Source organism: Micropterus salmoides, unplaced genomic scaffold (assembly GCF_014851395.1).
Source record: "Micropterus salmoides isolate LMB-PRFRI ecotype aquatic unplaced genomic scaffold, ASM1485139v1 Ms_hic_scaffold_11, whole genome shotgun sequence".
NCBI classification, from domain to species: Eukaryota; Metazoa; Chordata; class Actinopteri; order Centrarchiformes; family Centrarchidae; genus Micropterus; species Micropterus salmoides.
Window position 1 is genome coordinate 14,813,526 of NW_024040152.1, and position 27,203 is coordinate 14,840,728.

The following is a 27,203-nucleotide window of genomic DNA, read 5'->3' on the forward strand; positions in this document are numbered from 1 at the left end:
AAATATGTAACAGTTTATTACATAATTTAAATGTTAACAAAATAATAGTCATGTATACTAGTTCCTCCTCCAGGTTGTGGATGGAGCCTCTGCAGTGGACAGATGTAGATTTAGCCAGAGCCAGGATGCCACAGACAGCAGCTGTTGATTGCAAATGTCTGTGCTACACTGCCTACACTAATATTTTCCATTGCTCAATTTATTCTCATGAGCTTTGTTCCCTTCTGACCTATTTTAATTCTGTTGTATTAGTCAAGTGGTTGATGAAAGTTATCAAAAAAAAGGATTTAGTTTTCAGTCTCAAAATGAATTTATAGTAAATGTAAGTTAAAGGGGCATTGTATTTTTTAGTGGCTTCTAGTAGGAAGGTTTCAGATTGCAACGAAGAGTATACCCTTTCTATATTTATGCTGAAAACAACATCTATGTCAGGTAGTTATCAACTGGTCTGCGTTTGCAGGCAAACCAACAGTATCTAGTTTGAACCAACTAACACACAAAATGTGTTTTACATGATTTGCAGTAATGTTGTGCATGTCACAGCCTGTGTAAGACCTTCGCAGGAAATCTGACTAGTCCTTCACATAGAAGACATTTGGCCTATACAGATTCTTATAGGCAAATTAAGTCTGTGAATGCCTCAATTGTTAAGTGAGGTTACAACCTGGTCACATATTTATATATTCATTGAAAAAGAAAAAAGAAAACAAAAACACTGCCCCTTTTACAGGTGTGTGGCTGACTTAACCTGTTACAGCTCAAAGTGGCGCGGTAGTCTTGAAATACAGTATATTGAAAAGGTCTTAAAAAAAAGTAATATGTGCTTCAGCTTCTCCAGACCAACAAAAGTCTGTTGCCAAACAGCTGGAGAAGTGAAGCAGGTTAACAAAGATCTCCCCTTCAGACTGGAAGCTCCGCAGGAAGCCAACAGAAAGTCCATCCATCCATCGTCAACTGCTTATCCTGCATACAGGGTCGCGGGGGGCTGGAGCCAATCCCAGCTGACGGGATTGGCTCCAGCCTATCGGGCGAAAGGCAGGGTACACCCTGGACAGGTCGCCAGCCCATCACAGGCCAACAGAAAGTCTTTTAGTTCACTTTACAGAAAGTAACAAGCAGCTGTATTTTATTCCAGCCTATCTGTCCAGCTGAGAGAAGAGGTGTTCTGCTCCGTCCTGAATGGGGTACCATATTTGGGTTGCACATAGCGACTTGTCAATCACAAGGTAGCCCCGCCCTAAAGCCTCCCCTGCTTTCAGGTCTATTTCTCTAAATTGGACCGTAACTAAATCATGTTGTGTTGAAGAACACTTGAAACTAACGACTGAGACCGGGGGTTACGTATTGTAGCCCGGATTGTATGAGTATAGGTGCAGCCCTCTAAGGCTATTGGGTTTACCCTCTTTGTGTACCTGCGGCACTGAGAATTTTAGTCTACGCCCACACAACAGTGTGGTAAGAATGAATAAAAATTCATTCTGTATAATTCCTCCTCCCCCTCTGTTACTCACCTGCAGGTAACGTTACCTGGTTTGCCTCAACCAGCAGCTAAGTTTACAACAATGTGCCAAATTTTATGGCTGCAGCTGTTTGTCTATTTAGCTTGTTACATTTGGGTAATTGCCAAGTTAACATTAGCTGTGCTAGTAAATAACATAGCCTACAGGATAACAGAAGACAGGTGTTTTGATAAAGTCGGTGTTTCCTCTATATGCATTCAGCAGCAGATTAGACGCTCGAGCAGCGGAATCACGATCATTAAACTATGTGCTACACATGTTTTCACTCGCTCACTGCGAGCACGGCAGCACACAAGAGAAGAGATCTCCTCGTTCTATGCAGAACATACGTGACAGATGTGTTATAAGAGCAGCGTAACTATGAATCGGGAGGTGCGTAGCGATTGTTTGATTTCCCGAGAGACAGAAATTGACGGTGAACGCGAGCGGAGGAAAATATTCTGGCAGTAAATGTATGGTGCCTGTTACATTGTGTTAGCTTCTCAAGACCAAGAAAAGTCTGTTGTTTCCACCCTGCTGGAAATTTGAAGCCGATTAGCGCTAAGTTAGCTAACATCTCCCCTCCAGACTGAGCTGAGCAGGAAAGCTTCTACAGCAGCTACATAGCTGCTATGTAACTTAACATTAGCTCAATTTGTAGCAAGTAACTGGAAGCTGTATTTTATTACTGCCTACTTGTCCAATGTTGAGAACGTCAGGTACAAACTTAGACTAAACTGACACAGCCTGCAGCTCTGTCCTGTACAGACTGATTAAATTATTTCAGTTTTCAGTCTGAAAAAGTGGTTTTGGAAAAGAAAGGACGGAGGTGACTTGAGGAGCTGAGGTTAGTAAAGCTAATTAGTGATGCAAACTAGTCCTTTTAAGCTAATGAGGAGGCGTTTCTTTTTGGATTTTAATGTGTAAATAAAATGAACCTCAGAAGGAATGAGGTTTCTCATGTTGCCTTTTTTTTATATTAATGTCTACAGATAAATGTCAGAAGCTGTAATCACTGTGGAGCAACAGAACCAACCAAATTACTTTCTCCAGATCTAAAGGTTGTAGTTCCTTTGGGTGTTGTTTATTATCTGCTCTAGCTTTTCCAACTGTTTGTTCAGCGATCTGGTGAAAATGGCCCAATGTGATAATAAATTACATATTTTTCATTGGAAAACATAACATTTTCCCCCCAAACCCCCCTACCAATACCAAAACATTCATCTAAAACATCTAAGTTTACTTGTTTGGTGAAGTGTGACTATTTTTGTCCTGGGCTTGTCCCGCCCCTGCTGCTGAAAGGGAATACTAGAGAAAGTATTGTCTTTTTACTCAGGAAGGTTTTATTGTACACACTTACGTTAGGCTAACAAACGTAGGTCTCGGCCACTCGAGTAGTTTGGAGCAAATTTCACCGTCTCCACCACAGCATCTCGCTGACAGCAGCAGAGGCTGCAGCCTGATAATAAACAGTCCCAGGCCCCTTTAATACCCCGTTTCGGTGCCATCATTAGAAACATTAGCTTTCTTATCCATCACGTCTCAAGATAAATCAGATTAGACGCTCAAGACATAATGTTGAATTATTAGTCTCGATAACAGTATTAATAAGCTCAGACCTTACTGATTTTTAGGTTTTGAGAAATTCTGGAACCGGGTCTCGATCCCCACCCCACTAGCCAAACTGATTAGCATGTTAGTCGTTAGTTAGCTTGCCAGTTAAATAAGTTCACCAACTAGCCCTGAGTCGTCACAGAGATTCTGGTTGGGCATTTAAACTAATGCGGTTATAGTTTGTACCAAACGGCATTTAATTTAGAGAACACACTCACACTCTGGCATTGGACGATGTCAACAATGAATCACTTGGATGGACGATGGCTACATAATTAAAAAGCTGGCATGTGGTGCACCTGCTGCTGTGAAAAGAGGGTCATGGGTGGAAGTACTCAGAAAAATTACGAGTTCTGTGCCTTTTCAGCGACTTTATAAAACATAGCCTACTGCTGTGGGCGACCTGTGTTCCAGTTCAACAGTAATACATCCATCAATGTGTCCCTGAGCAAGACACTTAACTCCTAGTTGTTCAGAGTCGTGCCACCTTTAACATATGTAGCAATTGTAAGTTGCTTTGTATAAAAGCAGGAGTTAAATGACTAAAAAGTTATTATACAAGTAGAACACTCCACCTGGTTCACTTTACTGGCCCCACCGCCCTTTCAGCCCTAAGGTCTGCTGACTTTGCTTGGTGTGTATGAGGCAGATGCTGCAGCATTATATAAAACTTATACCAAAACATAAGTAGTAGAGATAAAAGAACCAGTAATGTTGCAGCTTATTAACATCATTACAATCTTTAATAATTTTGCCCTGGGGCATTTAATACCCATCCCTAAAACAAGTTAAGCTTCTCAATTTAAGCTAGTCATCAACTTGGTCACCTTAGCCCACGTGTCAAACTCAAGGCCCGCCACAGCTTTAAAGATTCATGAGTGTCCTAAAAAAAATCTATGCTGCCATACACTACATCTCCCACAATGCATGTCGATTTTGTGACCCGAGAAGTGACGGCATCCCACCACTAGATTGCGATGTTTCCACACCCACTACGGTAGTTTTCCACAAGTGGAGATGAGAAATGTATGCAAACAATCCCTAAATGTCCAAGACAAGATGCAGAAGGAAGGCAATTTCATGAAACGTGGGAACGTGAATACATGTTTGTGCTTCAAGGAGAAAACCCGGTAGGCTAGGCCTATGTCTTTTGTGTTATGAGGCAGTATCAGTGATGAAGGATCAACGTTAGTTAAGGTTCGTGCAGACTACACGACTTTCAGCGTGTGCCGTTCACACTGCACAACTTGCCGTCTTGTGACGGGAGTCTTGAAGTCGTTGTGGCGTTCACACTATGTGACTAATCGCTGACACACTACACGAGCTGACAGCGACTCTGTCACCCGACGCAGGTCTCCAAACCACATTTTGTCAAGAAAACACGTGAAAGGTGAAACGGGAAATGACGCGAACCTACAGACAAAACAGCTGTTGTTGTAAAGACAAAGAATCTGGGTGAAATAATAGATTAGCACACTCAGGTAGCAGGGATCGTCTGAGCTACAGAGAGAGCTGGAGGGGAGTAAAAAGTGTTTTGCTGTGAAGAAGTAGCTGCCTGCTCTCATTGGCTGGATGTGGATGTTGAGTGGGCCAAGTCTTCCAGATATTTGGCATGCTAGATATCTGGCAGACGTCGGCGATGTGTCAGAAATGTGTCGGGGATTCGTTTTGATGCGTCCTTGAATTCACACATAACTGGGGACCGCAGATCAACCGCTGATTTACCCCCGATCACAGCCCGACGGTCGCTGAGCGTCAAATCGGCTAAAAATTGTGTAGTGTGAACTAGGCTACTTTCCAGGTAATCAAACTCTCTGTCATTAGTTGGATGTATCCCCTCTGCAAGCTGTAGTTTATGGTGACATCAATATCAAGTTAGTGTGCAACACTGCTTCTGTTAAAATACAAAACAATTGCTTAATAAGTAGGAGAGACGTTTGATACCCGAATGTTGACGCTAATTTTACTTCGAGAAAGCGCGTGTTGCCGCTTATATATACATGACATTCCACGTGACCGATGACGTCCGAGCTTCGTATGTCACGAAATTGTGGCGCCAAACGATGCTGAAACGTGAAGGGGGCGTGGCGCGACTGGAGGACCTTGACGTCACCATTGGATCTGGGCTGAATTCAGCGGACAAAAGGTGGCAAAACATATATTTTTAAACGGAAACGGTGGTGCCTTGAATAGTTGTGTATGCAAGCGTGATGATTTGTACTGCATTTTTAAACACAGCTGTGTTTACAAATGTGTTGCAACTGATTGACACCACTGACACGCCCACCAAACGGGGAGGCCCGTCAACCCTTTGATTATCAATCTGGGGCTGCTCCTTGTTACATGCGCTTTGGTTTAGTAAGTGAAAAAGTTCTGTTTTCAGGTGCAGTAATGTTAACAGAAAGATTATAGTTAACGTTACTTGAAGTCAGTTGGCTAACACAATGAAGTAACCTTAATGTTTGTAATGCACTTTGCACTGAACTGCTGTAACTTACTTTAGCCCTATAACGTTACTGTGGAGACAGTCAAGCTCTGCCTTCAGTTAAGTTGGTCAAAAGTCAAAATATTATTACCACTAGTCAAAAAGTTTGAGGTAATCAGTTTCCACAAATATTTTGCGTATTCTGAAGTTATTTGGGTTTACAGTGGAGGAAAGGCACAGGCTAATAACACAATGGCGAGGAGAATTTAAGTGTCCAAGTAAGTCATGACAATGTGACAATCAATCAGCACAACAATACCGCGACCCTGAATCTGAAGCAGCTAAATGGAATTCAGCCATTTTATATTTTACACCAGTGCCTTTCCTACTATAACGTCAAAATATTTACAGTGAAGAAAGGCCAATGAGTGTGTGGATACACTGGCTTAACAATAACTTAAATTACAGACGACCAATATAGAAGTTTCACTCGACTTTAAATTTAAATAAAACAGTTTTACGAGCACACAAAAAGTCATATGTGTAACGCAAAACAGTCAGACATATTAACAGAAGTTATGATTTGAATTTGGTACAACATGTTGGTTGTTTCTTATGTTAATCTGTTTCTGTGCATGTGTGAAAAGTGTGTTGTGTATTCAAACATAAAAAATGTGACCAGAGGAATGTGCCAGCGCATGTGCTGGGAGGAGGCAAGATGTATAAATAAAATTAAGTTCTAATAGTACATCCATTGTCCATGGTTCTTCTGTTATGAGGAGAGAGAAGGGTGAAACATTTAATGACAACTTGAAATTACAAAGAAGTAATAAATAAATATAAATTAAACATACATATATTTAATTATCAACTTAAAAGTTAATTGAAGAAAATGTAGTTTTTACGGCTCCACGCTTCAATCCAGTCGGGGGCGGTAATGCACCTATACGCTGTCTTGCCAAACGCCAATAAATCCGAAGAAGAAGAAAATGAAGGCGCTCAAGATCAACTATGGATTATGGCTGTGTGGTATATGGATCAGCAGCCCCTTCAGTGATTAGCCAACTTGATTGAGTCCAAGCAAAAGCCCTTAGAGTGCGTAGTGGGGCATTTCGTACAACTCCAATACCGACACTATTAATAGAAGCAGGGGAGATGCCATTAGAAATAAGAAGACGTAAACTTGGTTTGAGGTATTTAATGAAACTAAAAGGACAGAATGTATGGGAACAGTGAGAAAGGTCAAAACAAACTTTACAGAAAAACTAAAATCTATGGCAAATGAAATTGGTATTGTCAATTTGAATGTATGTCCACCAATATGTCGTTCGGATATACCTTCATGGTTGATCCCAGATCCCATTGTTGACTTATATTTTATGGAAACAAGCAAAAGAAATATGTCAGAGGCTGTAGTTAAGGAGATAAAAACCCGGATGTGTCAAATATGGGGAGGCTTACCTACAAATTTATACTGATGTGTGAAAGGATCCTGAGAGCGGTAAATTGGCTTTGGGGTTGATATACCAGAAAGAGGTTATAAAAAACGGGTGTGGGATTCCAGACCACATGTCGGTCTTCACAGCAGAGCTGGTGGCAGTGCTATGGGCATTAAGGTGGGTTGAAGATAAAAAACAGGAGCATTCGGTCATATGGTCATACTCTGCAGCAACTCTAATTACAAGTAAAGATGCTAAAACAAAGTCAAGACTTGATTTACTTATGTAAATTATGCAAGCGTTGTATAGAATTTACAAAGCAGGGTATGGGGGTGGGGTTTCTGTGGATTCCGGCGCACATGGGTGTGGAGGGTAATGAGGAGACAGATGGGGTGGCAAGAAGGCGGTGCAGGAGGAAAGAGTTCAAATTAATTTACAGTATGGGTCACCGGATTACACAGAAATAATAAATAGGTCAGTGAAAGAAATGTGGCAAAAATCATGGGAAAATGAAAGGAAAGGGAGGAAATATTACTCAGTACAAAGAATTGTAGAGAAAGGAAAATGCTTTTAGATGTAAGAGAAGAGATGCAGTAGTTCTATCCAGATTGAAGTTTGGGCATTGTGGGCTGAGGAGTGGGCTGGCTCTGATTGGTAAATATTCTGATAGAAAATGTGAATGTGGAGACAAGGAATCAGTAAAGCATGTATTAGTTTATTGTAGAAAGTACTCCTGTCAAAGGAGGAAATTGTTTAGAGACCTGGGAGCAATTGGAGAAACTATATTTAGCATACTCACTCTACTTAATTTGGATAGTTGAAACAAAATGAAGAAACTGATTGAGTATCTACATAAAACGGGATTATACAGAAGGATTTAGGCAATCACCATTAAATGTGAATAACGAACAGAGGAGGGCAGCTATACGCCATAGATGCGTGTAGTCTGCCGGAAATAAGAAGTAGAAGAAGAAGACGCCCTCCGATACCTTCCCAGCAAGGTGTCTGTTGCAAGAGGTTGCTGGAGCTAATAGATACAATACATATTTCGACATAGTAAATCATAATCATTTGCATAATATTGCAAAAGAGAGCTTAGGAAGAGAAGTAGATGTACATGTATTATTAGGGAGAGTGGAATTGAGAGGAAAAATTAAAAAGGGCTTAATAAAACAATGGCAGAGAGGGTGGGAAAAGGAAATTAGAGGCAGACACTACTTTTCTATACAACCCAAAGTTAGGAAGAGATGTTTATGTAACATTTTGTCCCGCAGGGACTCAGTTAAAATGTGCAGATTGAGGTTGGGGCACTGTGGATTAAATTATTCTTTGTGCATTGTAGGGAAGCATGTTTCTGGCTTGTGTGAATGTGGGAGTCTTGAGACAATAGGGCCTGTTTTCATGGAATGCAGAAAGTATAGGGCAGAAAGAAATTTACTCTTTAATAAACTGTCAGGTATGGAGTTGAGGCTTTTTCTGTTTTATCTTTGTTTGGGCACAATGACGAGCATAAACTGATCTCCAAGGCAGTCCTTTAATTCTTGCATGACACAGGACTGTATGTAAGAATTTAGTTCAAACTTTGACCTGTTGAGGGCAGTAATACGCTCATAAGCGTCTACACTGCCGGGATCTTACAAGAAGAAGAAGAAGAAGCGGAAGCAGAAGCAGAAGCAGTTGTTGTTACAGTCCATAGACTGTTCCAGAGGAGGGCAGTAATGTGGAGGCTGTGTTTTGTTTATTCAAATACTTAACCCTAGTGGTCAGACACTGTTACTGAGCCTCTCCGTTTTGCTTGCAGCTTCAGCTAACTGCAGCCAATTTAAAGCTACTTCTCATTCGATAAATGCTAACAACGCTTCAAGCTAATTCTGTGCTCATACCTCTGAGAAAACCACGTTTTAGTGTTTTATGATGCGCTGATTTGATTCAACGTTACGTCGTTCATGCCTGCGACAGGTTAGGTGAACTTTGACACACTGACGAGTTCGCTGAGACTTTGCAAGTAAGTTAAGTTTCAGGGTAATTAGCACGCTTTACTTTACATTTTATTAAAGCAAAGTGTTCCTGAACGAAAGTAAGAGCCACTGACGCTGCAGACCCGAAGATGACGTCCAAGAGAGTGATCGAGTTGTTCTACGATGTGGTTTCCCCGTACTCTTGGCTCGGCTTCGAGGTTTGTTACTGTTTTCGTGTCAGCTTCAAGGACAAAAGCCACATACTTCGTTAAAATAAAGCTTTGTGTTTACAGGTAATGTGTCGCTACAGACACGTGTGGAATATAGAGCTCAAACTGCGTCCTGCGTTTCTGGGTGGCGTCATGCAAGGATCAGGTACAGTTAAATGAACAGTGATGGAAAGTAACTAAGTAACGTTACATTTACTCAATTAAATACTGTGCTTTCCCACCATTATGAAGTACTTCAGTATTTCCATTTTCTGTTTGTTTATACTTGGACTACTACTGTACATTTCAAAGGCACTACATTTATTTGATAACTTAATGTTCTTTGTAGATTCAGATAAATTTAGATAAAATATAATAAAAGTACAAGACATAAAATTAGCCCCACATTTACCAGCTGTAAAATTAATTCATCAATAAATACAATCCAATAATAAAATTCATATTATTCTGAAATATGCTTATCTGCAAAATCGGTACTTTTAGTTTTGGTCCTTTGAGTATATTTTGTTGCTAATATGTCCTTACTTTTACTTACGTAAAAAACTGTTGCATGACTTTTACTTATGACAGTATTTCTGCACTCAAGATCTGAGCACTTCTTCCATCACTGTAAATAAATATTTGGGAACTACTGTGAACTACCTGTGAACTATTGCAGGGCATGTTGCATGATCATATCTGTTTGGACAATGTTAGTACTGTTTATATATTTCATATGATATTTATCTTTCATGACAGGCAACAAGCCCCCTGGTATGGTTCCAAATAAATTCCTGTACATGAGCAAGGATCTGAACCGCTTGGCCGAGTATTTTGATGTTCCCTTGCAGACTCCATCTGACCCCTTTGACGTCATGTTCAAAAAAGGTACAAGCAGGAACTGATCAGAATGGTTATGTGTATTTATTAGCCCATGGCCATATTAACCTGCTTGGGGGTTCCAAGGCTAAAATGAGCCTCTGGTCCCTCTATACTCCCGTTCTTCTTCACCTCTGGACATTGTGTACTTTTTTTACTGGCTCCTGGTTTGCTGTGTGGTAATTTCACTAAACCCAAATTTATTTAGAGATATGCACCAAGCAAGCACAATATCAGTAAATTTTGACTAGATGGGGAATTTTGTTAAGTAGTTTTTGCTATTTTCTGACATTTTATATACAAAATGATTAATCAAGAAAAAAGTAAGCAGATTAAACGATAATGGAAATTATTATTACTCATAGTGTTCATTTTGAAACAGGGCAACAAGATGAGATATTAAAGAAGGATCCACCATAAAGCAGCACTAATTGATTTATTTAGGCACTTTGGGGTCAGTGGAACAAATTGTAAACACAACATATGACTGACATATTATCACCTTGAATATTTAAACAGTTGCTTATTTACTCCTCTTGCAAACAAAGCAACTCTAGCTTTCATTTTGAGTCCAGTTTCTCGCCTTCTGATGAATGTAAGTTAAATATTGACTCATTAAGCTCTGTTTTGATCTCTGAAATAGCTGGCTCTTTGGATGCTAACTGCTACCTTTGTCTGCAGTTGGGTGCTGAGCAGGTAATGTAGAGTCAGTTTATCAGAGCTTTCTGGCTGCGAACAGCTGCCTGCTGTGTCTTAAATACAGGTTGATAAGAACACAGAGACACTGCGGGCCGTTAACCCAAAACAATGAGCTGAAAGATACTGAACTGCTCCATAAAGCATTGAAGGATAATTCTCTGTGGGTATTTCATTAGGGATACGCCCTTTTTCAGTCCCAATACCGATACAAATACCTGGGCTTTGGGTATCAATGCAGAGTACTAATCCAGCACCAGTGTAAAAGTAATAAGCTGTATTCCTCACTAAGACTGAGAATCATGTTATTTGGCAGGAGGTGCTTGAATAAGTTGGTTGTGTTCTACGTTTTAGTGATGCCACCCATTGAAACATTGGCTTTTGCAGATATTGCAAGTAGCCATAGAACTTGTGTGTGTAGCAGGAATGAAATACTGTACCTCCAAACTGCTGACCCCTTGTTCTTAGCTCCCTCTATGCTATGTTAGCTCTCCTAGCAAAATGTTTGTGTCTACTGGCGCACCACTGACGCATTGCGTAGTATACATGTAATTGACTTGAATAGATTGTCCCTATAAATCGTCCCCCTTGTCACGATACCCGATCAACTTATTTGAGTCAGTACTGGGCCGATATCCGATACCGTATTGGATTGGTGCATCCCTATTTATCACTACGAGTGACTCCTTTCACATTGCTGTTATGTTTATGTAAATGGTCTGAGAATGTAAAATATATATATATATATATATTTATTTATTTGTACTTGGCAGCTTGTATCCTTTTTTACTTGTGTTCAGTTAAGTTTGAACAAATTAAGTAATTCCTTGATATTCAGTCTTTTTCTCTCCTACTTTTCACACCTCTCCTTCTTAGAAAATATGATTTATATAATATGTTTATCCAGGAAAGGATGGAAATGGATGGTGTTTGTGCTGCCATCTGATTTTCACTTAGGAACTGTTTGTGCCATGGATGTCTTATTTGATTGTGTTGATAAAACTAAATTTCTGCCACGTAGTGAACCTGGGGATTTTGTTTGTCCCTGGGGCTCTGGCTCTGAGGTTAGGAGTCCAATTTTGCACAGTTGATAATTCAGGCTTGCACAAGGCTTTGGTGGTACTGTCTTTTTTGAGCAACGCTAATAAGGCAGCGACTTCTGTTTTCTTCTTCTAGGCTCCTTGACTGCAATGCGTTTTATAGCTGCAGTACAAGAGATGGAGAAGGGTGGAGACAAGCAGGTGGAGCAGGTGTCCCGGGAGCTGTGGAGAAGGATCTGGAGTGAGGACAAAGACATCACTGAACCTGCATCATTAGCTGAGGTACCAACTTATCCAGCCTGGTTGTGTTTGCACAGGTTAAGAAGCATTATTCAGTTGTTTAAACTTTTTATTTTTTATTTTTTTTGCAGGCAGCGATGAAAGCAGGATTGTCTGACAGTGAGATTAAAGAAGTGTTTGAGCTGTCCACCTCAAAAGAGATCAAAGACAAGCTGACAAGCACAACACAGGATGCACTTGATCATGGGGTTGGTTGTGTTCTTTAGTTCTCCTTGTAGATTCAGAAGACAGACAACACTTTAAAATATATTGACCAAAATCTCTCCTACTGCCTCTCCCCAGGCATTTGGCTTCCCCCTGATGGTGTGTCATGTAAGTGGAAAGCCAGAGATGTTTTTTGGATCTGACCGATTTGAGCTCATGGCCCATTGCATTGGTGAGAAACCTACTCTGCTGTTCATTCACAAACACAAACACACATAAAGTAAGTGATAATATAAGGATTAAAATGACACTTGTCATAGCCTTAATCTGTGGTGTCAGCCATGATAAGAGCATTAGATAAATATCTAAAATGTAAATATACTGTTGCTGACACACTGGAGTCATATAGCCGTGTTGAGATTCTTGCCCAAACTCATTTTGCTCTCTCTCTGCCTCAGGGGAGAAGTGGCTGGGACCTCAACCCGACAAATCGGCTGCCAAACTGTGAAAGAAAAAGCTGCCCTGGGTGCTCACACATTTTTGAATTTGGCATCTCATGTTAATGATGTCTAATGCTGATATTCCCTAGTTCTTCAAATTTCATTTTTTCTATACTGTGCCTTCTGAAACCAAGCAGTATATGTTGCCATTATAACTTAAAGAAATAGTTGTGTAAAAAATGTGACAGACTATTGTACTGCTAATTATGTGTCTAATTAAAATGAACACTAACAACTTGCATATTAAGATGGTTACATTTTCATTGAAATACAAAGGCATTTAAAGGATTTAACTATGTAATAGTTGCCTTATGTAACATGTAATTATATTTTTAGCCATACTAACGATGTGGCTCTAAGGATTGTGGGAATTTCAGTCCAGCACTGAGATCCAGACTGAAAAATCTAAAAAACAAAACTGACATTCAACAACATTCATGGTCCCAACAGAATGAATGCTAATGACTTTGTACATCCTCAGCTGTACTGGGGATGATGTTTTCAGTTTCACATCAAAATAATATTCAAGAAGCACAGGTGACTCAGTCAGTGGGAGCCCGCCCTAAGCAAGGTTTAGTCCTTATAACTGCCGCCCCAGGATGCAGCATGTCGTCTCCCCTCTCTTTCCCTCATTTCTAACTTCTCTCTCTGTCCTACACAAATGAAGGCTAAAACGCCCCAAAAATATCTTTAAAGAATAAACAAATTAAGATGTCAGGTAGTGTGTTGTAGTGACAGTTGAGAGACTGTTGTGAAATCAATCAATTCTTTGTAAACCATCATACTAAATCTATTAACATTAATTTAATCACAACTCCTGCTTTGTTTCCTATGTTTCAGCACATGATTCATTTACGTACAGATTTCCTCCCACAGTCCAAGTTAATGCAAGTTAGGTGGATTGGAAACCTGACTGCCCATAGGTATAAATGTTAATTTGTGTTTGCTTTATGTTAGACTGATGAGCTCCACCAGGGTGTAACCCTGATCCCATTGTGAGCTGGGATACGCTCCAATCCCTTGCAACACTAAAGGGGTTGTGGGTATAGATAATGGAGGGCTGGATGAAACCTTTTGTAAACAAATAAATTTCAAAAGTCAACATGAGATAGGAACTCATTAGTCTTTACACTTTACACAGAGCTTAATTTTTAGCAAATATTTTAATGCTCTGTTTATTTGTATGTCAGACACAGTAGCTCAACTACTGATCAGATTAAACAAAATAATACATCAAATAATACATCAAATGGTCCATTCTGGTTTAAAAATAAAATACGATTTACACCCTGGATTATTTTTGTTTCTTCCCTTTGTTTCTTTTTAGATAAAATAAGATAACTTTTCTTGGTATGTAAAACACTGGATTGCATTTATGAAAAATTGCACAAATTTTCAGTCTACTCTAATCCTCACTTGATTTTATTAATCTGTCTGTAAATTTTCTCCGTCTTTTATCTGTGACATCCTCCATGATGTTTTTTACTGAACCAGAGCACTGACATAAATATGGAAGCAGTTCATTATTGCTGAGTAAATAGAGACTGCAAAGCTTGTCATACGAGTTCCAGTGCAATGAAGGCAAAACATGCTCAACAAAAGGCTGAGGGCTTAAAAGGACAAGGAGCGGCAGGACCAGTTTCCCTTAAACAAAGAAGAGAAAGGCAGTGCCAGAGGTAGCTGACATATGTCAACTTCAGACAGAAAAAGCTAATTACAGAATGTGGTAGAGCAAACTGAGAGAGGCAGGGCATGACTGTGGATTACCATAAACCTGAAATCTGTTTGATGCATCACTTCCTGACTTGAAAAGGAGAGAGACAGAAAAGAGGAAGGAGAAAGAGGTTAATAGGAGAGAAGAGGGATACGGTGTAGGTGAGGAGGGTGGAGTTAAGAAACCACAGAAGGTGGACAAGACAAACAGAGAGCAGCGCACAGATCCCTTGAGCTTGGCAAACTGCCCGAGTAAAACAAGACAATGAAGACCTGAAAAGCAAAGCTGAACCCGGACTCCACATTCAGCTGGGAGGATGTAAGAAAAGGACCTGACTGTGAGAAGGAGAGAAACATGAGCCTGAAATAACTGCATCGAACATTTTCTTTGGCATATAACACACAACTGAAGCTGAGGTAAGGATTTTTATATTCTACATGTGTTTTCTGTGATTCTTTAAAAATAGTTATTGTAGCTCTGTGGTGGAGTGAACTAATGTTTATGCATGATATTAATCTGATAGAGGCTTTTAATTCACTCACTCGGGGTCTTTCTGCAATAATGATGCCATTTTTCTTTTGTGGACGGATCAGTGCTGTTTTGCCATTTATGTTTGCCCTTTGGGTGTGTAGTGCAACACCGACATTTACTGTATGTGTTAAAAATGCAGATGAACAGGTTTAGAGATCTCGCTCTGATCTGACGTTAAAGGATGATCATGTGGTTGAAGAGTTTCCCTGTGTGTGTCTGTGTGTGTGTGTGTCTCTCTATTCAGATATACAGCATTAAGGTCCCTCTGTTTAGAGAATCTTGCACGCAGCTTTGATGAAAATTGTTTTTTGTGATTACGCTAGCTCATATAGTATTATCCCATCTTAAGATAGACCAATTTAAGATAGGTCTGTGCTGTAAGACCAAAAGGATTCAAATGTCGTGTTATAAAAGAAGACAAAATTGGTGAGCTGTCAGAGTTTTTATTCTTATTTGTCAGTGGCGGGAAGAGACAGTGACACAACACCTGAAGTTCTTGTTCTCAGTCACATGTTCACTCAGACACCTTCTCACACTGGATACCTGTAAGAGTCCTGTTACTATTCACAGATTCAGCCCTAGAGACAAAATGGGTTTCAGGACTACCACCTTTGCTTTATCATGTTTTATTCATCTTCATCTATTTTTATACCCACAACAAAGACTTAAATTGCTTTTGTAAATAGAAAATATCCTGAAACTTTTACATAACAACTGTAAGCATGTGGAAATACTAGAAACCTACTGAATGCCAAGTTTGACTGCGTGAACGGGGTATGAGGAATGGGAAACAGTGAATAAAATCACCTTTAACAGCATTTCTTTAATCTCATCTGATTTTATATTCAACAGGATGACTTCATTATCAGAAGCAGACTTCCAGTGCAAAAATGGAGATACTATCTGTGGTGAGTTTAATCAGCAGAGATCAGCCATTCTGGCCATTGGAGGCTTTGTCACTGATGACATACCAGCACAGACGCACATGCCACTTTAAGATCCCCGAATCTCAGACTTTGTGATTACAAAGACTGTGCCTGTTTCTGTTTACAGCCATCCGAGTGTATGAGCAGGAGGTGATCATTGTGCCCATCTTCCTGCTGGCTGGCTTCCTGATCACTCTGGTCTTCATTTTACTGATGCGCTTTTGTCCAGAGAAAGTTCATCGCATCCGTCCACAGGCCTCGAAGTCAGCCACCAGGAGAATACTGCATGGCATTGATGGTAAGACACTGGAATAGACTTGTAGTTTGTTAGTGTTGATTTAAATAAATGAAATCATATCACAGAAATTAAATTAGGTCTACACTGTCAGCAAGCTGATTCCATATGTAAATTTCTTGTATTTTCCTTTTTCCAGGAGCTGTAGTTTACCCTTCATTTTTCCATACACTCATTTTTGTCTTTGTTTAGCACATTTTAAACTGTCTGTACACCACATGCATCATATGCTTTTTTTCAACACAAAAGTCTGACATATTCTTTTGTCAATTTAAAAAAGTATAAAGCTGTCAGAAACCCTAAATACAAGAGAAAATGGCTCCAGGCACCATTAAAAATGTGCAAATCGTATGTAATAATCAGTCAATATACTATTATAGAACAATTCAAGGTTGTAAAAAAATGTTGTTTCACATTTTATACACACAAATAGAGAAGAATGTAAGAAATAAAACTATATTACTTTTTATTATTATTATTTACATGTAAAGTTATTTTGATCCCAACTTGTCTTTGTGCCTTTTTCATTTAAAGTGACAATATCAATAACTCACAATAAAACCATTCGTCCCACAATTGCTTACATTATTTTCTGCATTGCAGAATCTTTTGAAAGTGAAAGTTTTATTTTTGTTTAACATTTATATAGTGTTTGAAATGTCAAATTTCTATTCTACAGAATTGTAAGCAAGGTTTGCAAACAGAGTTTTAGTTTCTGCATTGCCTTAACAACACAGTATCCCCCTTTTATCATTAAGCACTCTATCCAAGTTTCAGCTAGACATTTTCTTCCAGCAAGACACAAAGATAAATAGTTATATTTACTTACTCTCATGTAAACCTGTGCACTCATCCATAATGGTAATTATTCTCTCCCTCTCTCCCCCTTAACCCTCTTTTCATAGCTCCACCAGGTATCAATGTCCTGGAGCATGAAAGCATCGCTCTGGACATGCCCACTTCCTACTCCACCTTCCAACCCCCAAACTCTAACTACCCCTCCAAAAACCTGTCCATGTCTGTGGTCACACCTTCTTTCCCACACAGCCCCCCACCACAGCCCTTCAAGCCCAATTTCATCCCCGTTGTCCAGCCCAGAGAGTTGCCCCGTCAGAGGCTGCCCGAGTCCTTCAACCTGGTCACCCCTCTGCCTGTTGCCTTCTCCCTGCGCACCGACTCTTCTGTGTCCCTCTGCAGGGCTCGAATGGAAAACAGGAATGTGGTGCTGCGAGTCCTAAATGGTGGGTTCTTTATTGCTATCATTTGCAGGCCTTTCTCACCTGATTTTCAGGACATGGTTTCTGTAGTGTTTCCTTTTTCACTCTCAACCCCCTCTCATTCTTGCCTGTTGCAGACTCTGCTGATGCCACAGAAAGGCACAACTTCCTGGGCTTTGCATCCTTCTTGTCCCAGCTGGGACCACATCCCTTCCTGCCAGAGCTTCTTGGTGTTGTCTCACTCCGGGCTCCCCTGGTTACAGTTGTGGAAGAACTGGAGAATCGAGATCTGCTCAGCTTCCTGTGGCGTTGCAGACAGGTATATTTTTTGCATACGGGCTATACTGCTGCAATGTGCCTTAACTCACTTTAAGTATCAAACCATATATATATAAAGCAAAACAAAAACATTCAGATTGAGCAAAATAATGATTGATTGATCTTCCAAATGGCCAAGTATCTTCTCTTTGGGTTTTTTCTTCCAGGAACAAGTGGATAATCCATGTGAGATGACTGAGAGACGAATATTTACCATGGCCAAACAGGTGGCCTCAGCTCTGGTCAGTTTGCTAATAATTATGTCCTCACCTTTTTTAGACCACATTTGACTTTCAGATCACTGACATACCATAAAATTGTCCTGACCCCTTTTCAGTACATTGAATTGTTGACAGGGTTTCCCTCCAATACTCATTCATCATAACATGCACCTACCTGACAATCACAAAAACACCAATTTCTTGTATTTTTGTATCATTGACTCATCACTTTTACTTTGTGTAAAACAAAAAAAACCAAACACATATAGTCTACAGCCGTGATAGCAGGTCTGGGGGCTGTACAGTGCTTAAAGCTAAATGCTTTAAGTCCAATAACCTAGTTGTTCAGATATTTCAGTCTGGACCAAAGTGGTGGACCCACTGACAGATCAACATTGCCATCTTTAGAGCTGCTAGCATGACAAAAATTACTTAAATATGGCTTTTTTTATTTAAAAAAATAGCTTTTTAATTGTTGTTCAATTCTGCCCACCCAAACAAATATGTTTTAATCATTAACTTTTGATGGTTCTCACCATGCTTTAAATACCTGGATCTGCAATACCAGTGGATCTGAAACAGATGTTCTTTAAATGCAGTTTCCGTGAGGGTTTAGGAAGACATATTTATTTGTCAGACAGCATAGATGACTGAACTGAAATGAACCGCACAGGGTTGCATGTTTAATCCTTTGATGCCTCTTGTCTTGTTGCCCGATCAGGAGTTCCTTCATAGCAAAGATATTCTCCACGGAAACATCCGTGCCCACAGCGTACTAGTCACCAAGGAGTTCACAGCCAAGCTTTGGGGCCTGCATGGGGTCTACACAAGGAAGAACCAGGAAGCCACTCAGAGAGATGATCCCAGCATGAAGAAATGGCAGGCACCAGAGCTGTTAGCCAAAAGACCTGCTGGTCAGAGCAGCGACATGTGAGTCTTTCTATTTTTTTTTTTTATCTCTGGCATTGTTTGTAGTTTCCATCTTTCAATACAGATGCTGCTTCGGCAGAAAAGAAAATGCTGCTACTAACTTAAAGCAGAGAGAAAAGAAATGCATGTTCTGTGAGTGTAATATTAAAAGCATTTACTTAATGGCAGACTAATCATTATTTCCATATGCGTGTCCCTCTCTAGCTGGTCATTCGGCATCTTACTATATGAAATGGCAACATTGGGTAAGTTGAATTTTAACTTTTGGGAGCATAAATAAGTGATTTTCACGAGTTTCAAAACCCATAAACATTTGCATAAATGTGATGAAGTATCTTATTCTGTAAGGTATTTAATTTGCAAACAGACATGCTATTTTATACATAAACAGCTTCTTTAATAACTCCTTTCTCTCCAGGTGAAGCTCCTTTTGCAGAAATCCCAGTTAATGAGCTACTGCAGTTTCATCAACGAGGGAAAAGTCTGAAAAAACCTTCCAACTGTTCCAACACGCTGTAAGTGTCCGCTACATGTTCCAAACAACTCACAACCAAACCTGAAGCAGAGTGCTGTTCCCCCTCTTTATTAACATATGTGATGTAAAGCTCAGACTATTTCGTCTCTCTCTCCCTCAGATACTCCGTCATGAAGAGTTGTTGCCAGTGGAAGGATCAAGATCGACCCTCTCTGGCTGAGGTGAGCCGCAAGCTCCTGTCAGGAGAGAAAAGTGCTTCCGACAAAGTCCTCAAGGTGTCGGGGACAGTAAACATCGAGCAGTACCTGCAGGAAGCAGGATACGGGGAGGCAAATAGCTACACTGTTTTTTGATCACTCCCTGTGCAAGCAAAAATACATTGCACTATTCTCCCCAATGTTGCACTTCTACACAACACTATCTTTCAGGTGCAATAAAAGTGTTCCAAACTGTTTGAGTGCTGTGGGCACTGAAATTGTTCCTTTATTTGTTGCGTATTCTTCTACTTGAGGTCTACACAATGTAAATGAGAAACAATGTGCCAAATAATCTCATTCATGTGCATCTTTGTCCATCTAGGGAATGCCTAAATGTTTGAGGTTCAGTTAGGGAAATATAACATGATTAACATAATTTGTTTTTGTAGTAGTACACTTTAATATATGTAAACTTGACCAATGTACAGCCACTGCATCCTAAACTTGTATATTATGAGTCATGCATCTTGTTTACAACCTAAAGCCAATGTATATTAACAGATGTAATATGTTATTACATTTTTATATGGTTTCATATTTGGCAGGGTTAAGGAAATGAAGGACATAAATTTAATTATGCTGTTATTACACTCACTGTCTTCTCTATGAGCTCAGTTCATGTGGACATTTCCAAACAAGAAATGATCTCAAACTGTTTATTGTTAAATGTGAATAAAAATATAAAATTAAGTCCCACAATGACCTTTTCAAGTGGACATGATTGGGGTAAAAACACACACACACGCGCGCGTCCAGTAACAGGTATTGTTTATTGGTAGTACTGCATCTCGCATGTACACAGAGCACTTCCACTCAGCCCTTGAGAGAGCAAACCATGAGAAATACCTATTTTCAGGTAGTCAAGTTGATTAAAGCTGCTAAAACTATATCATATCCATGAAAAAATAATTTTGATTGTAGTACAAAATGGAAAAGATACAAAACTAAACTTTTAATAACTGGTAAATGAACAAATTAAAATACCAGGCTTTCTGAGTGTCCTTTGCTTGATGTGATTGGAGCCTGGATTTAACATCTATGGTAAAATAACAAGTAACTACTAGAAGACCTATATATAACATATAAATGAAGTGGACTTATTGACGTCACTCCAAATCATATCACTAAAGTATAAGCACCATTTGAAATACAGCAAGAAGGCAACATCTCTCTTTTTTCCCCACCCAACAGGTGAACTGTCCTAGCTAGAAGACCTAGCACTGATTACTGCAGGTTGTCAGATTTGCAGTTTCACAAGATTATACATACAAACAGGGCTCTACTCACAGAGACAGAAAAAAAACTGACAAACACTACTGACATGTATACTTCTGTCCACGCTCACACACTCACACACAACAGTATACAAACGTGTTTTTGCACATTCAATGTCCAGAAAGTAAACTGTCCATCCCCATGTCTTCACATGACCGATGGTGCACCATTGTTTTGTAAAAAACAAAACAAAACAAAAAAAAACATCCTTACTGTCCCCACAGATGTTAGTCTTTTTAACTTCTTACTTTAAGAGGACCAGATCCAGGTATTGATTCCAGTGAGAAGTCATCAATGAGAAAATGATCCTGGTGTCCCCCCTGAGGCAGTGCATCACTCACGCAGGGTGTTGATAGAGGCACAGATCTTGAGAGCGGGACCCAGCTTGATATTCATGGTGGAGATGAGATGGTCCTCTCGCAGAAGCAGCAGAGCCTGCCCATCGATTTCCTGCGACAGAAACTGGGCAGCCAACTCTTCACAGCCTGGACACAACACAGGGAGATAGAATTTAGTACAAAAACAGACCAGGAGACATGGCCAAGGCTTACAAATCAGCAAGATAATCACTGAACACCAACCTTGAAGTGAAGAGATAAACCTGAAGACCTCCTCCACACTCCACTGAGCAGGAGTTGCTGACAGAAAGTTAGCCCCCTCTAGTGGGAGGTTACCAGGAGCCGAGCTGTCAGACGGAGGAGCACTGAGTCCAGCTCTCGAGCAGGAGTGTGAAGAGCTTGGGGACAGTGAAGGAGAATCGTCCTCCTCTTCTTCGCCGTCACTGGATACGTCCTCCGAGCGACTGGACTCCGAGTGGCACTATGCAAAAAAAGAGTGGAGATTCAGATGCAAAAGCCAACAAAATAAATGCGAGCGAGCAAGCTGTTGATAATGCAACCATATGATGTATAAAGCCTAAAGCATCTTACTATCGACAAAATCCACAAAAAGCCCATAACCAACAAATGTGTTAGTTCTGCCTCTCAATACTTCTGACTTCCCTACAATCTGTGGCACTTCAGGCCTATTCAAGCCAATCCATTCTATCTAAAGATGCAAATCTCAATAAAGACAGATCCTAAGTATAAAGTTTCAATTTAAAAAAAAAGTTGAATAGTTTGGTAAAACAGCTGGGGCACTGTAGTTTTTAGCAAAAATGAGTGCGTTTGTTGGGGACTAATTCCAGCAGCGGAATAATACACATTTTGTACACTACTACTTTGTTTTTAGTGTGACATCTAAGAAACCATCAGGCTTACCATACACTGGCAATACTTGTTAGTAGGATGAATTATTTGGTGTTTTTGATTTTTTGATTTGTTGACAATTGGAAAAATATAGAATATCATCAGCCTACCTTGACAGGTAGATGTCTGCCTGATATTTTATTACAGGTGATATTAGAACTGCTCCTGCGAGAAGGTCCCCTTCGCCTCGCAGTGCTCTCAGTGGGTGCCGGGGGTGGTGCCAGGCCTGCACCACTTCTCCCTCTGCTTGTCTTGAAGTGTTGGCTGCAACTCACATTATACCTGTGGACCCAGGAGCACAGTCAATCCTCAGGAAAGACATTTCCTAGGTTTTCGTTCTCCTATGTGTATGTATCTTGTTTTTAACTCCAGCTCAACGTGCCAATAGGGTCTAATCATTGGCATCTCCTTTGGCTTGTTCCCTTATTACATATGGTTACTTACCTATGTAAAGCACAGTAGAGTTTTTGGAGGTATGTGTAAAAACAATGCCAAAATGGCAAGCTAAAGTAAAACGTACCTCTTAGCACAAGTATTTGAACAGAACCTCTTTGATCCTCTGAACTGGCTAGCTGGGGCGAGGCTTCCACAGTACTCACACTTTAACACTGAAGAGGAAAATAAAGGATAAAACTATGTTGCGTGTTTAGGAAATATTGACTGTGCACACAGATTCATGGTATCATACTTGATCTTTAAAAAATAAGAGTTATTCCACCACTTACACGGAGGTCCATTCTCTGAACGGCCAACAAGGGCAAAATCTCTGTCTTTGAGAAGTCCAGCAACCTGTCACATCAAATATAAGCCTGACAGTAAGGAAATGTTTCACAGAGAAAGATTTGATTTAATGTGAAATCTATGTTATCATAGCAGGGCACACTTACGGGGAAGGGCTCAGCTCCCTCCTGGATGACAAAGCCCTCTATGAGGTGGGTGAGGACTTGAGGTTTGACCACTGCCTGGGGAACAGGCGCTCTGTCTTTGTCCCCATGCCCGACTCTTGACAAGGGCAGAGGCAAAGACAGGGTGGGAGGAGATGAGAAGGCAGCTGCTACAGGAGGAGCTAGTGAGGATCGATAGAAACAGGAAAAAATAATGAGCTTTTTACCAGATTTCTAGACTTTTTTACTATTTCTAGATTTACAAATTTTCAAATATTGCTACTAATAATCTATGCTTGATTTGGACATGGCAAGGTGACATACCAGAGTTCTTTGTAGGGGCAGGGGATAAGGGAGGAGCAGAATCCTTCATGTGTGCAGAGTCTGAAGATTCTGTCGCCATCTCATTTGGTGCGTCACAGTCAGATTTTCTCTTTAGAGAGCCAATAGCAGGCTTTATCTAATGGGGGGGAAAGCAGGAGAACCGTTAGTTTGTTGTAAACTGACAGTTTTACTTACACCTAACCAGTGGTGGTGATGGCGCAATGGATAAGACACATGCCTTTGGATAAAAGCGTCAGCTAAATTAATAAATGTAACCAAAGTACATCCTTTGGCGTGGTTGATCTTACCACAGCACTGTTGTTGAAGACTGCATTAACATTCCCACCAGCTGTACTTTCTTGGGCAGCGCTGCTTCGTGCCTGTGCCAGGGCCACAGCCTGGACGTTTCCTGCTAAGCCCTGCCTTGCTCCCACAAGCTGCACAGGGATGTGTGGAAGGTTGTGTCCCCCAGTGGGGGCCTGGCTGTTGCTAGGTGGTGCTGGGAGGATGGGAGGTGGGTGTCGAGGGGGCATCTGGAAAGGCAAGCGCTGTACCTGAGCTGTCTTGGGCTGGATTGGCACAGGACCTTTGTCTGCAGTAGTGCTGGCCTGCTGTAGGGGCTGCACCACCAGAGTCTGTGTGTTAATGTTGGCTTTTGGGGTCACTGAGCCAATGGGGTAGCCCTGGCTGGTTGTAGGAACATTTGAGGTGGGCACCAGGATAACAGGGGCCGCAGAGGTGGACAGGAGGAGTTGGGAGAGAGGGAGTGCTGAAGAGGAGGTGGAGGAAGGAGCTACAGAAGCAGCAGGAGTAACAGTCATGGCAGTCTGGTTTCCAGTCTTTACGGCCATAGTGTTGGCTGTGGACTGCTGAGTAAAGTTGGGTTTGGCCATTTGTTGTTGCTGTTGTGGTTGCACTTGCTGCTGCTGAATTGTCTGGGCAAACTGCTGCTGACCGAGAGGAAAGCTGGCAACATCTTTCCTCTCTGGAAGCTCAGACTTGACAGCAACTGCTCTGGGAGTGCAGTGTAGTGCCAGATTCTGCACCTGTAAGATTTAGAAAGGAGCAGGTTGTGGGGACATGCATTTGAGAAACATAGTAGGTGTGCGCTTGGTGGAGACAATCATGTCTCTAAAAACGATCACATATTCAAGACAGATTGGCTTTAAATAGCTCAGACTTCACATTACAAGTAGATGATACTCAAACCTGATCATTGTCAGACTGGGCACTGGCAGTGGTAGGAGCAACTTCATGCTGCTGCTGCTGTTGCTGCTGGGGCTGTGTCTGGGCAACCGTTGCTACAGTAGCTGTTGCTGTACCACCAGGCATGAAGATGAGCTGAGAGGCTAGGGGAGCCCTGAGAGAGCGATTGACCTATATGAGGAAAAAATACTTCAATCAGTGACTCCTTAATTACATGGATTTCTTTAATGATCTGCCAACATTTTTGATGGTAAATGCTAGGTGGTCCTTTTTAAAATCACTTTCAGTACCACTGCTTTCTCTGGAGAAACTTGGCTTGAATTTCCTGGTGATGGCGTTGAGTTTATGTAGGTTTTAATTATACTTAATTATAGATCTATAATACTATTAATGTTCGGGCTAATAACAGAGTTTTTACTTTTGTTACAACTTGAATAGAATAGATAGATGCATAAATAGTTATGGAGACCACAATCAATACACTTTCACAAACAGAATAAAGGTTGAGTTTTTATAAGACTTGGGGACACAGACGAGTGCAATATGAATGCATTTAACAGATTATTACTCAAAAATGGACACAGAGCATACTAATTCTTAACTCACCCTAAGATACATCTGTCCCTGTCCTGCAGAGTTTCCACCCAGCAACACTGACTGGTTGAGAGCTGTTGTTGTTGCAGAGGTGGCCGGGCCGTGGGGACGGGCATTAGTCATGGTACCACCCGCAGACGTGGTGCTTAGGTTGACCTGGGAGGAACAGAAAATTGTACATTTTTATCAAACCAATCTTACCAATTCAAAAACTAGCCATGTAATTCATAATTCAAACAATAATTAAACTTACAGTGGTGGTCGCCTGAGACATGCTGTTACTTGGGGTATTGGACTGACGACTAGCTGCAAGCGTGGCCTGGTTTAAAGAGAGAAATGAAAGGGATGTAATGCTTGTGCATATTTGTGTACTGACTGCATATTCCTGTAATTCTGGTTACCTGTTGCACAGCGGCCAAGTTGTGGAGTTGGGCACTATTGATCTGCTGCTGCAGCATGAGCTGCTGGAAGTACTGAGCTGCATTTGGCTGTCTTTGTAGTGCTTGGAGAGCCTAAATAAACACACCCACACATACATATATACACTTTTAAGACTAATCCAGAAGTCTTTTTATGGTTTATATGGTCAATTCAAGATAACAAACTAAGTCTTTCCATCACATCTATGAAGTTGTTTATGCACACCTGTACAGCCTGTCTCTCATATAGAGACATGTGGGCAATCTGGGGTGCACGAGAATTCCCGCTTGTCTGAGGATTTCCATTGGTGGTGCCTGTGTTTTGGTCTTCACCTGCATCCATGTTGGCTGCTCAAAACACAGAAACCACTCATGATAAATGATAAATGTTTGTATTAATGAAACTTAACTGTAAATATTTTAGCACGAAGACTTGATGTAAATGGAATTTGGCACTCTTTGCTGGGACCACACAACTAAAATATTACATTTAAGAAACAAGTTTAAATAGACATACATATGAAAACTCAAATCATCAGTTACTAGCTGAAGTACAACAGCCAAACTCAGTGTCAACTCAGTGGCGTTATGTTTCAAATGTCTAACACTGATGACCTAGGAGAAGACAACTTCTAGGGTACACCCTCAAAATCTTCAGTATTCGGATTGTTTTTACCATAACTGTTGGGAGCAAAGTTTTATTCTCCCAGAGGGACCATAAATCACAGCTTGCAACATCACTGCACATACACGTTACATATGAGCTTGACAGACGTTATCTCTAACTTAAGACACTAATAACCGTGGCAAGCAGGAACATTGAGATATTTTCATTATCCGACCAGTTGTCAACATGACAGATGAATGCGGGAGAAAAAACAACATGGAGGAAAGCTCAAAACACAAAGTAAGAAAAAAAGCTAGCCAGCTGTAGCTAACTACAATGGACTTTGCTAGTTAACGTAAGCTAACCTCTCTAAACAAAAGTACGACATACCGTTATACAAATACATTAACGGCTGTAACTGAGTTAGAAAAAATGCCAATTGTAGAAACATTAGATGGAAGTGGAAAGTGACTTTGATGCTAACACTAACTTAACGTTAACGTAGCAGAAAATGTGCAGCGTTAGTTAAACTGTTAGACAGGCTAACTAACTAGCAGCTAGCTGCTTGTTGCAGGCAAAAAGCTAGTAACTAGCTGGCTATCATCCGTGCAAGAAGTCAACGTTTAGTGTTTCTCGGCGTGCTTATGTGTTTACCTCTCCTTGGTATTTCTGTCCTTTTCACTGTTAAATGTAATCAAGTTTTTGCGACCTTAGTTTTAACTGCAAACACCGATAGCCCCTTTCAGGGATTTTGCCTCCAACAAATCCCCGCCCCTTAGTCCTTTTTTTCTTTTTCTAATTCTTCTTCTTCTTCTTTGTGTGTTGCCGGTTGGCAAACGTTAAAGGGACATACAGCCATCTAGCTGTATGGGCGTGAATATATCTTTTTATATAAAGTCTATGGTGTAGATGGTAATTAAACTCCAGGGCCCAGTTGTTCAAACAGTTTAATCTGGATCAGAATTATTATTTGGAAATCCCATGTTTTGCTATCCAGAATCACGTAACCCATCTTATTTTAGTGCCAGTTTTCCATAGCAACATTGGATTGGATCACCCT

At 40.6% G+C, this 27,203-nt stretch overlaps 3 protein-coding genes across 5 annotated transcripts; 2 read left to right on the forward strand and 1 right to left on the reverse strand.

Moving 5' to 3' along the window:
- The first annotated feature begins 8,660 nt into the window (after window positions 1-8,660).
- On the forward strand, window positions 8,661-12,950 carry LOC119897462 (glutathione S-transferase kappa 1-like). Of its 2 annotated transcripts, none has more exons than XM_038711179.1 (7): window positions 8,661-9,153; window positions 9,215-9,310; window positions 9,904-10,032; window positions 11,896-12,041; window positions 12,131-12,247; window positions 12,342-12,435; window positions 12,662-12,950. In XM_038711179.1, exons 2-7 carry the CDS (start codon window positions 9,232-9,234, stop codon window positions 12,709-12,711), a joined length of 615 nt encoding a protein of 204 aa, XP_038567107.1. In that variant the 5' UTR covers window positions 8,661-9,153; window positions 9,215-9,231; the 3' UTR covers window positions 12,712-12,950. The 2 variants fall into 2 exon arrangements, with proteins under 2 accessions (XP_038567107.1, XP_038567106.1); XM_038711178.1 differs by having other exon boundaries at window positions 9,085-9,153; window positions 9,229-9,310.
- Window positions 12,951-14,347: 1,397 nt separating this feature from the next.
- On the forward strand, window positions 14,348-20,277 carry styk1b (serine/threonine/tyrosine kinase 1b). Its single transcript, XM_038711177.1, has 10 exons — window positions 14,348-14,833; window positions 15,801-15,856; window positions 16,002-16,172; window positions 17,075-17,410; window positions 17,524-17,705; window positions 17,872-17,946; window positions 18,647-18,855; window positions 19,060-19,100; window positions 19,274-19,370; window positions 19,491-20,277. The coding sequence occupies exons 2-10, from the start codon at window positions 15,802-15,804 to the stop codon at window positions 19,681-19,683; spliced, it is 1,359 nt and encodes a 452-aa protein (XP_038567105.1). The 5' UTR covers window positions 14,348-14,833; window position 15,801; the 3' UTR covers window positions 19,684-20,277.
- A 61-nt stretch (window positions 20,278-20,338) lies between these two features.
- Window positions 20,339-26,945, reverse strand: phc1 (polyhomeotic homolog 1). Of its 2 annotated transcripts, none has more exons than XM_038711175.1 (14): window positions 26,798-26,945; window positions 25,763-25,884; window positions 25,519-25,629; window positions 25,371-25,436; window positions 25,130-25,273; window positions 24,527-24,694; window positions 23,626-24,363; window positions 23,318-23,453; window positions 22,997-23,175; window positions 22,835-22,898; window positions 22,630-22,717; window positions 22,220-22,391; window positions 21,444-21,681; window positions 20,339-21,347 (listed from the first exon to the last, which is right to left on the reverse strand). In XM_038711175.1, the coding sequence occupies exons 2-14, from the start codon at window positions 25,877-25,879 to the stop codon at window positions 21,196-21,198; spliced, it is 2,373 nt and encodes a 790-aa protein (XP_038567103.1). In that variant the 5' UTR covers window positions 25,880-25,884; window positions 26,798-26,945; the 3' UTR covers window positions 20,339-21,195. The 2 variants fall into 2 exon arrangements, with proteins under 2 accessions (XP_038567103.1, XP_038567104.1); XM_038711176.1 differs by having other exon boundaries at window positions 25,763-25,896; window positions 26,798-26,889.
- Between the last annotated feature and the right edge of the window lie 258 nt (window positions 26,946-27,203).

Coding starts and splice junctions, on each gene's coding strand:
- styk1b (XM_038711177.1), top strand. CDS start 15,802: ATGACTTCATTATCAGAAGCAGACTTCCAGTGCAAAAATGGAGATACT. Junction 19,101..19,273: donor ATATGAAATGGCAACATTGG/GTAAGTTGAATT, acceptor CTTTCTCTCCAG/GTGAAGCTCCTTTTGCAGAA. Junction 19,371..19,490: donor TCCAACTGTTCCAACACGCT/GTAAGTGTCCGC, acceptor TCTCTCCCTCAG/ATACTCCGTCATGAAGAGTT.
- phc1 (XM_038711175.1), bottom strand. CDS start 25,879: ATGGATGCAGGTGAAGACCAAAACACAGGCACCACCAATGGAAATCCT. Junction 25,437..25,518: donor ACTTGGCCGCTGTGCAACAG/GTAACCAGAATT, acceptor TCTTTAAACCAG/GCCACGCTTGCAGCTAGTCG. Junction 22,392..22,629: donor TCAAATACTTGTGCTAAGAG/GTACGTTTTACT, acceptor CTGGGTCCACAG/GTATAATGTGAGTTGCAGCC.
- LOC119897462 (XM_038711178.1), top strand. CDS start 9,085: ATGACGTCCAAGAGAGTGATCGAGTTGTTCTACGATGTGGTTTCCCCG. Junction 10,033..11,895: donor TGACGTCATGTTCAAAAAAG/GTACAAGCAGGA, acceptor TTCTTCTTCTAG/GCTCCTTGACTGCAATGCGT. Junction 12,042..12,130: donor AACCTGCATCATTAGCTGAG/GTACCAACTTAT, acceptor TTTTTTTTGCAG/GCAGCGATGAAAGCAGGATT.